At 40.3% G+C, this 13045-nt stretch overlaps 1 protein-coding gene across 4 annotated transcripts in view; it reads left to right on the top strand.

Moving 5' to 3' along the window:
- The first annotated feature begins 966 nt into the window (after positions 1 to 966).
- The window catches only part of EEF1AKMT2 (EEF1A lysine methyltransferase 2), a 70856-nt gene continuing 58777 nt past the window's right edge, over positions 967 to 13045 (top strand). For all 4 annotated transcript variants that reach the window (XM_049646636.1, XM_049646635.1, XM_049646633.1 and 1 more), the window contains exons 1-3: positions 967 to 1122; positions 2196 to 2261; positions 3510 to 3624. In XM_049646636.1, the coding sequence (XP_049502593.1) occupies positions 1004 to 1122; positions 2196 to 2261; positions 3510 to 3624 (300 nt within the window). In that variant the 5' untranslated portion in view covers positions 967 to 1003. The remainder of the gene's footprint in view (positions 1123 to 2195; positions 2262 to 3509; positions 3625 to 13045) is intronic.

Genomic DNA, 13045 nt, shown 5'->3' with positions numbered 1-13045 from the left:
CTGACCACGACGTGGATGCATGAGGTGATTTGTGCCTTTGCAGTGAGCAATATTGGCCTCACCTATTTAGTGGGGTTTTCCCACTGGCAGCCTTTTTCCAAAATGCAATACCTTGAATAGTCCTGTTAAAAAAAAAAAAAAAAACAACACCAAAACAGCTGAGTAACTTTAAATATCTAATTGCCTTTATTCAATGATTCATGAATCAGGTAACATCCCATGTAGCAAGTAGAAGGGAGCTCGGAGGAGTTGTACAAAATGGAATGTTTTTACAGGCCAAAGGTGGGACTAGTAAATTACGAATGGATTATTTCAACCTCTCAAACTAATGTAACATTGACTGTCAACTATACTTCAATAAAATAATAATAATTTAAAAAGTGCATTATTTCAGGCAAGGTCACCTTCCCTTAAGGGAGGGCAGGGGGTCTTATCAGGTGGATTACCTCACTAGTGCCCACCAGAAAATTCCAGACTGATTGGTTTAAAATTCCCCTCCTGGGAGGGGTGTCTGGCTGGCTCTGTCGGAAGAGCAGGCCACTCTTGATCTCTGGGTTGTTTGAGCCCCACTTTGGGTCTAGAGGTTACTCAAAAATAAAATCTTAAAAAGAAAAAAATTCCACTCTAGGAGAGGCTGAAGCTGCAGTTAAGTTGGGTTAGTTAAGCGTCGGTGAAGGTTAGCAAAACCGACTCCACTTTGGATGTTTCTTTTTCACAGTCCCTTACAAACAGCAGTCCCCAAATGTGGTGGCGCTTAGGCGGGCACTTCAGAAAGGGGGTGCATCGGACTCTGGCTGGAGGGGGCAGAGAGGGAGGCGAGGCCCAGTCTCTCCACGCCTGGTCGTGGGAACCCGCACCCAAGACCAGAACAGAGCTGAAGAAGCCGAGCCGGGAGCAGTAGAGTGGGCGGCCTCCCGCCGCCTAGAGGCGCCGTCCACAAGTCCGCTCTGCCCGTGCTTCGTCTCTATGGCGGCCCCCACGGCCCTCTGGGTCGCGGAGCGGGATGAACTCTGGCGCGGGCGGCGGCAGCGGCGGCGGCTGCGCTGGGGCCGCGGCGCGGTCCCGAGGGGGCAGTCCCGGAGGGGATGGCTTTGCCCCGTCGGCGCTGGGGACTCGAGAGCAGTGAGTGTGGCGTACCGCGGGGGAGCGTGAGCGGCACCGCCAGGGCTGGGCCCCGGGAAAGGGACCGGGAGGGATATGGGGCCCCGGAAGATGGGGAGGACCTTGGGGGCGTGGCGCGTGGAAGGTAAGGCGGGGGGATTGATGGGCTGGAATCCCGAGGGGCCACCCTGTAGGTGGTTAAGGGGCATTTCAAGGGGTCATTGTGTAAAGGGATCGTGGGGTGCGGAATGCTCTCCGAAGCTTTTGGGGAGGCCTCGTTAAGGGTCTCGAACCCGAGGGGCAGGCTTGGGGAAAGAGCGAGGAGGCGGGCTCGACGGTAGTGGGGATAGGGAAGGGTAAGGGGGGCACGGTTAAGGCTTAGGGGATGGGGTAGGGATGTCGGAGCTGGAAAGGGTGGGAGTGAAGGGTGACCGGAGGAGAGAGCGAGGAGATGGTGGGGCATCTTGGGGTAGAAGAAAGCGGTCTGACCAAATCGATGTTCAGTAATTCTGAACGAATTAATAGATGGATGAACGAATGACAGAGGAAGGTAAGGATGGGCCGAGTTGAAGGGGTAAGAGGGAGCGGCGATTCTAGGGAGATGAAATAGCAAGAGAAGGCAAATGATGAGGACGGGGAACTGTACTTAAAAGGAGTAAATCTCAAACTTACAAGTAACTTTTAGGCAGAGCTTATGTTTGGTGATTTCCTTCTTGAGTAACCAGCATATTGATGGAAAACCTTTGTGTCTGCATGTTTTAGACTGCAATGTGCCGTAATGACACTTTGTACAGTCAAGTTTTGGACTTGTGTTTGGGACTTAGGGATCCTGGAATAAATACTTGCTTATACTTTTTAAAGGTAAAACCTATAGTATTTTTTAACACGTCAGGTATTGCAGTGTAAACTTACACTGCTTGTCTGTGTCTTTCGTTCTTTTAACACGAGGATGTTAAGGGGTTGATCTATGTGCGCTTCCTGATAGCACAATAATGTTTTAACCTTCTGTCATAAATACTTAGGATGTGTTAGAAACATATTTAATTCGTAATGCAGTTTAATTCAAGAATCTTGCTTTGCATTTGATTATATAGTTGGGATGCTGTCTATGAGAGAGAACTGCAAACTTTCCAAGAATATGGAGATACAGGAGAAATCTGGTGAGTTAGAAAAAATAGTGGAATTATGATTCAGAAGAGTGAGTGTGTGTGTGTGTGTGTGTGTGTGTGTGTCTTTTAAGTGTTTATCCCAAAGGAAAACAGCCTAAAATTCTTGGGAACTTTGGACTGATTCTAGCTTTAGTGGGTAGATTTCAAGAATCTCTTCTCCCACTTTTAATGGTCCAGACTTAAATTGGTTGACTATGCAGGTATCCCCCAGCTTTTTGAAAATGCACATTATGCCCCTCGGCTTTTATGAAAGACTTACATTAGTACCTGTAAGTATGTGAAAGAAATCTGAAGATTTTTACTTTAAAAAAAAAAAGTTTTTTTTTTAATGTTTATTTATTTTTGAGAAAGAGACAACATGAGTGGGAGAGGGGCAGAGAGAGAGGGAGACACAGAAGCTGAAGCAGGCTCCGGGCTCTGAGCTGTCAGCACGGAGCCCGACGTCGGGTTGAACTCAGGAACCATGTGATCATGACCTGAACCGAAGTTGGCCACTTAACCGACTGAGCCACCCAGGTGCCTGAAGCTTTTTACTTTTGCACAAAATGATGAAGAACAAAACTAGCATTCACCGTTTGTCTTGCAGTGAGCCCTTAGAGAGGCAGTGCACACCCCTAGCAGCAAGAGTTGTGCTGCCAAGCTCCTTCCCCGGGAACTATACTCAGCATCCCAGCATCAAGCCGCCATGGCTTTGAACAGTGTCTGTGAGCGTCTGTGCTTTTCCTTGATTTATTTTGTGCATCTGTTAGCAAGATGTGTCTTAAGGTATTAGGCCTAAGAGAGGTTATTTTTGGGGTCTGGGAATGCTCACAAAATTTTACCGTATAAATTACTGGTAATTGCTTCTTTGCTTTGTGCCATTTTGCCACAGGAAAGATTTCATAGCAATGTTCTACTTGCGGTTAGAGGGGGGAAACCTGTGTTAGGAAGTTACTGTCATCCTGTGATTGTCCTTGTTCAATAAGCAATGAAATTTTGAGCCATGCACGAGTGTTAGTGCTGATGTAGAGAAACATTAATAAATAGCATATTGACTTTATCTATTCTATTCTATTCCATTGGGGGTGTTTTCTCCTAAGTACTATTCGAGGTGAAGTTTAAGTAGTCACAGATGCTACTTCTTACTTTCAAAAAAGACTTACTTGAGCGTATGGAATAAGCTGCTTAAATAGAATCTAGTTGTAAACTTTGCTCTGTATTCCTCTGGTATCTGAGTAACGGATTCTCTGTTTCTAATAGGTTTGGAGAAGAGAGTATGAATCGGCTAATAAGGTGGATGCAAAAACGCGAGATTCCATTGGACGCTTCAGTGCTTGATATTGGAACTGGAAATGGTGTTTTCTTGGTTGAACTTGTTGGTACTTTTAGTATTCATGTGTTAAAGCCAAATTTTAAAATGAAATTAAAAACAAATCTTGCGAATGAGGATATTAACCATGTGAGTCTAAAGTAGCAGAGCAGTCGTAGCACCTTCTTTGAGGAGTCACATGGTACGGAAGGAGGCTGCGTGGATTGTGAGAAGGCAGGGCATCTGAGCGCTCGTCTTGGCCCTTCTGGCCTTAACCTTGAGCTTCAGCAAGCCACTTAATTTCTCTGGGTGTAGGTTCTTTCTGAAAACTTTTGACTGGGTGATTTTAATTGGTTTCTTCTAGCTCAGAACTCTGGAAATCTGTGTGTACGAAAGAATGAAGCCTTTTTACATTTCTGGTAGGACATAAATACTTTATCTTAGGTGAGTGTATGGTTCGAAAAGAGTGTTCTGTCCGTGGAACTGAGTTTCGGCACAGGTTCTACTACAAACTAAACGATCGTTGCGTGCCTGTAGTGTGCTCATTGCTGTGGCATGTACTATGGTGGAAATGATAATACACTCCCTCTTAGATGGCTCTACTGTCTTAATTTGTATGGGTATACACATAATGGTGAAATTTGTTGAATGACTTCCATGGGCCAAGGCTTGTGCTGGGCACTGGCAGCCTGAAAATGTAGACCTTGTGCTTGAGTTGTTCTAGTTTAGTAGAGGATGGGTGGACACAGAAACCGTTAACACCGTAGCTTGACGTGTGCGATATTAGGTAACTGTGTGTAGAAAAGAGTGATTAGCTTTGGGGAAAAGGGGTAGGAAGGGTCTTGGAGGAGCTAATACCCAAGCTGGATGGAAATTGCACAGGCAGAGTGTAGTGAGTGTGGGTGGGGTGTAAGAGAGAAAATTTCAAGCAATGGAAACAACGTTGAAAGGCATGAAGGTTTGAGGGTGCTTGGGTGGCTCAGTTGGTGGAGCATGAGAACTCTTGATCTTGGGGTTGGGAGTTTGAGCCCCATGTTCGGTGTGGAGATTGCTTAAAAAAAAAAAAAATCTCAAAAAAAGAAGACGTGAATGTTTGAAGCAGCATAGCATGTACTGGGACTGTAAATAAATTGGTACATTAGAATATAAAGTGTATGTTCGAGATGGACAGAGTTGAGGATTAAGTTAAAGGTAGGAGCCATACATGTCATGCCTAATAGATTAGATTTTACTTTTAGGCTACGGGGAGCCATTAACATTTTACTTTTTTTTTTTATTAGCAATTTTTTTTAATGTTTATTTTTGAGAGAGAGAGAGAGAGAGAGAGAGCGAGAGAGAGAGAGCGGGGGAAGGGCAGAGAGAAAGGGAGACAGAATCTGGAGCAGGCTCCTGGCTCTGAGCAAGCTGTCAGCACAGAGCCTGACACGGGGCTTGAACTCACAAACCGTGAGATCATGACCTGAGCTGAAGCCGGATGCTTAACCAACTGAGCCTCCCAGGCACCCCAACATTTTAATTTTTATGTATTTATGTACTTTGAGAGAAGGAGTGCTAGTGGGGAAGGGGCAGAGAGGGAGGGAGAGAGAGAGTCCCAAGCAGGCTCTACACTGTCAGTGTAGAGTCTGACATGGGGCTGGATTCCACAAACTGTGAGATTGTGACCTGTGCCGAAATCAGGAATTGAATGAACGCTTAACTGAGCTACTCAGGAGCCCCACCATTAAAATGGTTTTTTGTTTGTTTTTTGTTTTCCCCCACCATTAAAATGTTTTAAGCAGTGGACTATGATTAGAAAAATTTATAGTAAATGTTTTTGAAACATCAGGGTGTAGCACATATGTGTTAAAGTGCACAAATCAGAAGTGTGTGGCTCAGTGAATTATCACAAAGTGAACGCACCTATGGTCACCTATGAACCATCACCCTGGTCAAGAGGTAATGTGTTATAGACTCTAGAAACTCCCCTGAACTCCCCGGCAGTCCTTTCTAAATTACTCTCTCCTTTCTTTCTAGAAGTAACCATTAATCACAAAGAATTTTAACATCAAAAGATCAGTTTGCTTGTTTTTGAATGTATGAATGGAAGACTCGGGTATATATTCTTTCTGGTGTCTTCTGCACGTTCTGTGAGAGTCACTCAAGTTGTGTGTAGGAGTAGCACATTTTCACTGCTGTGTAAAGTTTTTTTGTTTGTTTTTACGAGATGTTACAAACCTACACCTTTGTTTATTTACTTTTCAGTTAGTTTAGATCCTGGAGGGGTACAGCATCGCACGGAGTCGTGGCCAATGGCTTTAGCAGGAAGGTTCCTTCGGAATTTGGCACGAATCGTGCCACTGTTTCCATGAGCACGTTACTTTCCTCCAGGTTGCTCTGCTTTTGTTTGGTTTGCCACCAGGAGTCACTGTGTTGTTCTTGGCTTTGTACACATAAGCACATCTCTTGCCTAGATAGAATTCAGTTTCATTTTGAGCATAAACACCTTCAATTTTAAGAAGAGCTGTGTTCTCCCTGTGGTTCTGGACACTCTGCTTACAGCCAGCAAAAATACCCTTGGACCACAGCCTTCCAGACATATTTGTCATTTTAGGAGTCCTGTTCCCAGCAGGCCTCCACAGGTTCCAAGATGGCGGAAAGAAAGGGCTGTATGATATTTAATTATATTGCAGTTTTATTTATTCATTCTCTTGTTTACCTGTAGATTCTTTTGGATTTTAATGGTTTATTTGTAAAGGCTAATGATTTATCCTTTGAGACTAGTAGTTTAAGTAGATTCTTTTAGATTTTTTCACATATATAGTTGACTCTTGAACGACATGGGTTTGAACTATGTAGGCCCACTCATTTGTGTTTTTTTTTTAATAAATATATATACGGTACTGTAAATGTATTTTCCTTATAATTTTCTTTTTTTTTTTTAAGTTTATTTATTTATTTTGAGAGAGCGAGTGAGTGCAAACATGGGAGGGGCAGAGAGAGAGGGGGAGAGAGCAGGCTCCGTGCTGTCATCGTGGAGCCCGATGAGGGGCTTGAACTCATGAACCATGAGATCATGACCTGAGCTGAAATCAAGAGCTGGATGCTTAACTGACTGAGCCACCCAGATGCCCCTCCTTATGATTTTCTTAATAACATTTTCTTTTCTTTAGCCTACTTTATTGTAAGAATACAGTGTGTGATACACGTACAAAATATGTGTTCACTGTTACGTTATCTGTAAGGTTTCCAGTCAACAGTAGGCTGTTAGTAAAGTTTTGTGGGAGTCAAAAGTTAAATGCGAATTTTTGACTGTGAGGGGTGTCAGCACTCCTAACCCCTGTGTTGTTCAGTGGTTAACTATATAATTATGCAGACTGTGAATAATGGCAGTTTTAGTTCTTCCTTTCCAAGCCTTTATAACTTTTTTCCTCTTATTACACTGTCTATGACCTCTAGTAGAATGTTGAAAAGATCTGATGATAGAAGACTTCCTCGTCTTTTTTTCCCCCTTTCAGAGATTACTTTGAATATTTCACTGTTAGGTATGATGTTAGCTTGTAAATGTGTTATTTGTTTTGTAGATCAGTTAGTACCAGATTAAAGAAGTTTCCTCCTATTCCTCCTTTGCTAAAAGAGAGAGAGTGTGTGTGTGTGTGTGTGTGTGTGTGTGTGTTTCTCATGAATCTTATAATTTGTCAAATGTTTTTCCTTTATCTCTTTGAGATGATCATATGAGTTTTCTTCTTTAGGCTATTCGTGTTGGTGAATTACACTGATCATTTTCAAATGTTAAGTGCATCTCTGGAAGAAACCCAACTTATATGTATTATTGGATTCAGTTTGTTAATCTTTTGTTTAGGATTTTTGCAACTCTGTCCATGAGAAAGATTGTCTTGGTAATTTTCTTTTTTTGTAGCGTTCTTGTTAAGTTTTAGTATCAGGTTATGCCAGCGTCACTGAATAAAAATGTATTTATTGAAGAAGTTTATTAATGATTAGTGCTTTTTTTCCTCTTAAATGTTTGGTAGAGTGGTGCCTGGGTGGCTCAGTTGGTTAAGTGTCTGACTTTGGCTTGAGTCATGATCTCACGGTTCATTGGTTCGAGCCCTGTGTCGGACTCTGCAATGACAGCACAGAGCCTGCTTGGGATTTTCTCTCTTACCATCTCTCTCAGCCCCTTCCCGATTCATTCTCTCTCTCTTTCTCTCTCTCTCTGTCTCTCTCAAAATAATTAAGTTAAAACTTTAAAAAATTTTAATTAAAAAATTTAAAAAACGGTAGAATTCACTGATGAAGCCACCTAGATAGGTAGTCTTTTATAGGTAGTCTTTTAAGGGAAGTTACTTTCTTTTTTAATGTGAACTTATTAGATGTATTTATGTAGAAAAGTGCTCATTAAGTATATAGGTTTTACAAGATGAACCCTTTGTGTAACTCACCAGCCTGATCAAGAAATAAAACATTGTTAGCTCCATAGAAGTAGCCCCTTTGTGCACCCCCCCCCCCCCATTCCCTTCTAAAGTTAACCACTATTTTGATGTCTACCATCATATGTTAGGCTGCTTTTGAGATTAGCTGTACTGGTTTCTCATTGTGGTTTGAATTAGCATTTCCCTAATAACTAAGGATATTGAGCACCTTTTCACGTCCTTACTTGCCATTCACGTATCTTTGGTGAAATGGGTGCCACGTTTTTGGCCTATTTTTAAATTGGGTTGTTTGTTTACTTACTGTTAAGATTTGAGGATTCTTTATGTAATCTGGATATACGTTCTTTGCCAGGTAGGTGGTTTCTAAGTGTTTTCTCCCATTCTTTGGCTTCTTTCTTTATTCTTTTTTTAACGTTTTAATTTTTTTTTGAGAGAGAGAGAGAGAGAGAGAGAGAGAGAGAGACAGACACAGAATCTGAAGCAGGCTCCAGGTTCTGGGTTGTCAGCTCAGAGCCCGATGTAGGACTCGAACCCATGAATGTGAGATCATGACCTGAGCCGAAGACAGATGCTCAACTGACTGAGTCACCCAGGCGCCCCCTTTTTTTAATTCTCTTAATAGTATCTTCTGAAGGGTAGGAGTTCTTGATTTTGATGAAGCTTAAAAAAAAGTTTATTAACTTTTTTCTCATGGATTGCTTTTGTTGTCATAATAAAGAACTTTTTGCCTAACCCAGGGTCACACAGATATTCTCCTATGTTGTCTTCTGAAAGTTTAAAGTTTTACCTCTTATGTTTAGATCTGTGATTCTTTTGGAGTTAATTTTTCTGTAAGGCTTGAGATACTGGTTGAGGTTCTTTTTCTCTGGCATATGAATGTTGAATTGTTCCATCAGTTTTTGAAAAAATTGTCCTTTGTCCATTACATTGAGTTTTACCTGTTTTTGGCGTGATGTAAATGGTAATACGGTTATGCACTTTATTTTTTTTCATCTGGCTTCTGCTGAACTTGGATTTGTGAGGTTCCTCTTTTCAGACATGGCTTTCAGTATTTCACTGTTCATTTCATTGTACTATATGAAAATACCACAATTTAATTATTTAGTCACTCATTCATTTATACATTCGTTCTCCCGTAGGTGGAGAAACATTTGGGCTGTTTCTAGTACTGGATTATTACCAATACTGCTAAACCGTTTTCCAAAATGGTTGTACTAGTTTATGCTCTGACCGGAGTGTGTGAGAAGTCCATTCTTGCGAGCACCTGGTCTTGTCAGTGATTCTACAATTATGATTATGACATAACAGTGATTATGAAATTATACGATTTCCGTGATTCTCGGGGGTGTGTAGTGGTATCTCATTGTTTTATTATTTCCTGGTGACTAGAGATGTTGAGCATCTTTTCATACGCGTTTTGGCCATTTGGCTATTCTTTCTGGTGAAATGGCTGTTTAAGTTTTTTGCTTATGTTAAAATTGAGGTGCCTGTGATTTTCTTATTGATTTGTAGGAGTTCTTTATATATTTTGGGCATGTGATCTTTGTATTGCCAGTATCTTCATCTAGTGCATCTAGTTTAATATATAATTTAATAAATTATTAGTGTTTTTGAATGTTGTGTATTAAACCTTGCCTACCCAGCGTCATAAAGGTATTTTCCTGTGTGTTCTTCTAAAAGCTTTATTGTTTTCTTCACATTTAGGTTCTGATCAATTGTTGTATATGTTGTGAGGTAAAGGTTGAGGTTTATTTTTTTGCTCGTGATTATCCAGGTAACCCAGCACCATGTATTGAAATGTCCATCCTTTCCCCCCGGCAGTTCTGTTATAAGCCATATAGTGGTGTGTGCTTGGGTCTGTTGCTGGATCCTCTGTTTTATTCCTTTGAGACTGTTTGCTTATATGCGAGTGCCTTGCTGTCCTGATTTCATGTTTGGTTGATGTCAATTCTCCAACACTGATCTCTTTTCCATTTCCATTGTTGTCTTGGCTGTTGTTAGTTAGCTTTTTCCATATTCATTTAAATTTTAGAATAATCTTGTCACTTTTCAGGAAAAAAACACCTGGCATTTTGATTAGGGTTGCACTGAATTTACAGATTAATTCAGGGAAGATGCATATTTATTTAAAGTTTAAACTCATTACCTTTTGGGGGAAAAAAAAATCATAGGATTTTGATTAGGATTGCATTGAATTTGGGGAGGATTTAGACCTTAACAGTATTGAATCTCTGAATCCACAAGCATGATATGTTCCTCCATTTATTTAGCTGTTTATATTCTACCAGTAATATTTTGTAGTTTTCTCTGTAGGGGTCTTCCATATCTTTTCTTGGATTGATCCTTAGTTGTTTGTTGTTGCAGTTGTTATTGTTATGCTTGTAAAATGTATTTTCTAATAGTTCATCGCTAGGAAATAGAAACAAAACGATAGGTTTTTCTATTAATCTTGTATCCAGTAATTCAGAAATTAATTCTAATAGTTTATTTATAGATTCTTTTTGATTTTCTCAAATATAGTGATGTAATATAGTTTTATTTCTTTAATTCCAACTTTGATGTCTTGTTTATTGAAATGCTATGTAGTCTGTTTATTTATTTGAGAGAGCGCTCACTCAAGTGGGGGAGTGGCAGAGAGAGAGAGGGAGAGAGAATCCCAAGCAGGCTCTGCACTGCCAGCGGAGAGCCTGATGGGGGGGCTCGATCACATGAACCATGAGATCATGACCTGAGCTGAAATCAAGGGTCGGACACTTAACCGACTGAGCCACTGGGGCGCCCTGAAGTGCTGTGTGCTCTTGAATACATTGTTGAATAGAAATGAATAGAATGAAGGCAGGTAGCTTTGTTAACACTGTCTAGTATAAGAGAAAAGCTTCTATTTTTCACTATTAAAAATGATGTCAGCTATAGGTTTTTATAGATGGTCTTTATCAGATTGAGGGTGTTCCTTTATATCCCTAGTTTTTAATCATGAATGGGGGTTGAATTTGATCAGCTGCTTTCTTTTTTTTTTTGTTTTTTTATTTGATCAGCTGCTTTCTTTGATATCCACTGTGATGATTAGAGGATTTTTCTTCTTGATTCTGTTAATGTTGAATTGATTGATTTGGGGGAGACGGTGTCTTTATTTTTTTTGACATTTTTATTGAAATAATTTGGGGGATTGATTGTTCATTTTTTAAAAATGTTTATTTATTTTTGAGAGAGAGACCGAGAGAGAGAGTGTGAGCTGAAGAGGGGCAGAGAGAGGGAGACACAGAATCTGAAGCAGGCTCCAGGCTCTGAGCTGTCAGCACAGAGCCCGACGCGGGGCTCGAATTCACAAACCGCGAGATCATGACCTGAGTGAAAGTCGGAGGTTTAACGTTTAACCGACTAAGCCACCCAGGCGCCCCTCCTGTGGGTCTTTTTCTAATGTCAGTTTTTCCCCCTTGGTTTCTGGTCATTTGTTATTTCCTTGAATGTCTGCCTATTTTCTTCTGAGTACCAGAAACCAAATGTGAAAAATGTTGGAGATAGTTTGAGGTTTTGGATGACTGTTCTAAAAACCTAAAACGTCTATATATGATATTTTTATAAGTGCTGTTATAAGAACAAACAGACATGGGAGAAGAGGGAACTGGTAGGAGTCAATTATTAATAGAATTATCCTGGGTTCCTGATGGGGAAGGAATTGAGGGAAACTGGGAGAAAATGAAGATCTCGAAGAGTATGGAGTGAGACAGCTTTAAGAGTAGAAGATTGGTGTCATTTGCAACAACGTCGATGGAACTAGAGGGTATTATGCTATGAGTCAGAGAAAGACAAATGTCATATGACTTCACTCATAGGAGGACTTTAAGATACAAAACAGGTGAACGTAAGAGAAGGGGAGCAAAAATAATATAAAAACAGGGAGGGGGCAAAACATAAGAGACTTAAATATGGAGAACAAACAGGGTTACTGGAGGGGATTTGGGAGGGGGGATGGGCTAACTGGGTCAGGGGCATTAAGGAATCTACTCCTGAAATCATTGTTGCACTAGATGCTAACTAACTTGGATGTAAATTAAAACACTAAATAAAGACTGAAAAAAAAAACACCCAAAACAAAAGCAAAACAAACAAAAAGAGTAGGAGGTTGGCATCAAAGACCTTTAGATTAAAAAGAAAAATAGTCAAAGGTGGCAAAATTCTGTGCAAAACAATCAACATGTTACTAGAGTTCAGGAATCAGTCACTTAGTGTTGAGAAGTCTAGGGAATCTTAATGGATGGTGTTGGCATATGTTAAGTTTTGAGGGAAAGAAATTGTGTAAATATTGAAGAGCAGGAAGAGAATTTTAGACTACACTGTACTTTTCAGCTGCTTTTCTCCAAGTTTCCTTTGAAATGACCTTGAGTCTGATTGTTCTAAAAATGTTCAACATAGTGTTAGGGGTGGGGGTGAGGAACAGACGCCATCATACTTTTCCCACAAGCTTACACACCCTAGGTGGATTCATATGGCTGGGAAGCAGTGGGGACTACAGCTTTCGGCTCAAAACTCTCAGGTCCAGTGAGCCTTCATTCTTTGAGAATTTTAATACCTGCCCTCACACGTGTTTTGTAAACACTTCAAAAACAAAAAAGTACATGTGTAAGGTGTTGAATAATCACATGGCTGGATGTAGAATTGCATAATTTATAATCACACTTGAAGGAAAATTTTTCAAGAATTTACTACGTATGCATTTTATTTATTTGTATAACTTAATTGTGTTAAGTAAAATTAATGACAGATTTATGTGTGAATTAGAGCATATCCACATCAGAAGTTAATGTTACATTTTTCTGCTTGAGGGTAAAAATATCATATGTACATTCTCATGATCTTTGAGAGAATGAATTTTCTTTTGAAATTGAAATCAAATACTGTGAAAACAGATGAATTGCCATTTGATGTAAATCCAGACTCTTAGTTTCTATTTAGATCTATAACAAAATTTAAACAGTGTAGATTATTGGATAGTATATGTCACTTGATCTATTAAATAAAACAGTCCAGATCCTAAAGGAATATTATAATTCATAAGCAAAGCAGTATGTTAAAACTTC

This window comes from Panthera uncia, chromosome D2, assembly GCF_023721935.1.
Source record: "Panthera uncia isolate 11264 chromosome D2, Puncia_PCG_1.0, whole genome shotgun sequence".
In the NCBI taxonomy this organism is placed as follows: Eukaryota; Metazoa; Chordata; class Mammalia; order Carnivora; family Felidae; genus Panthera; species Panthera uncia.
This window is presented reverse-complemented; position numbering and strand designations above follow the sequence as displayed.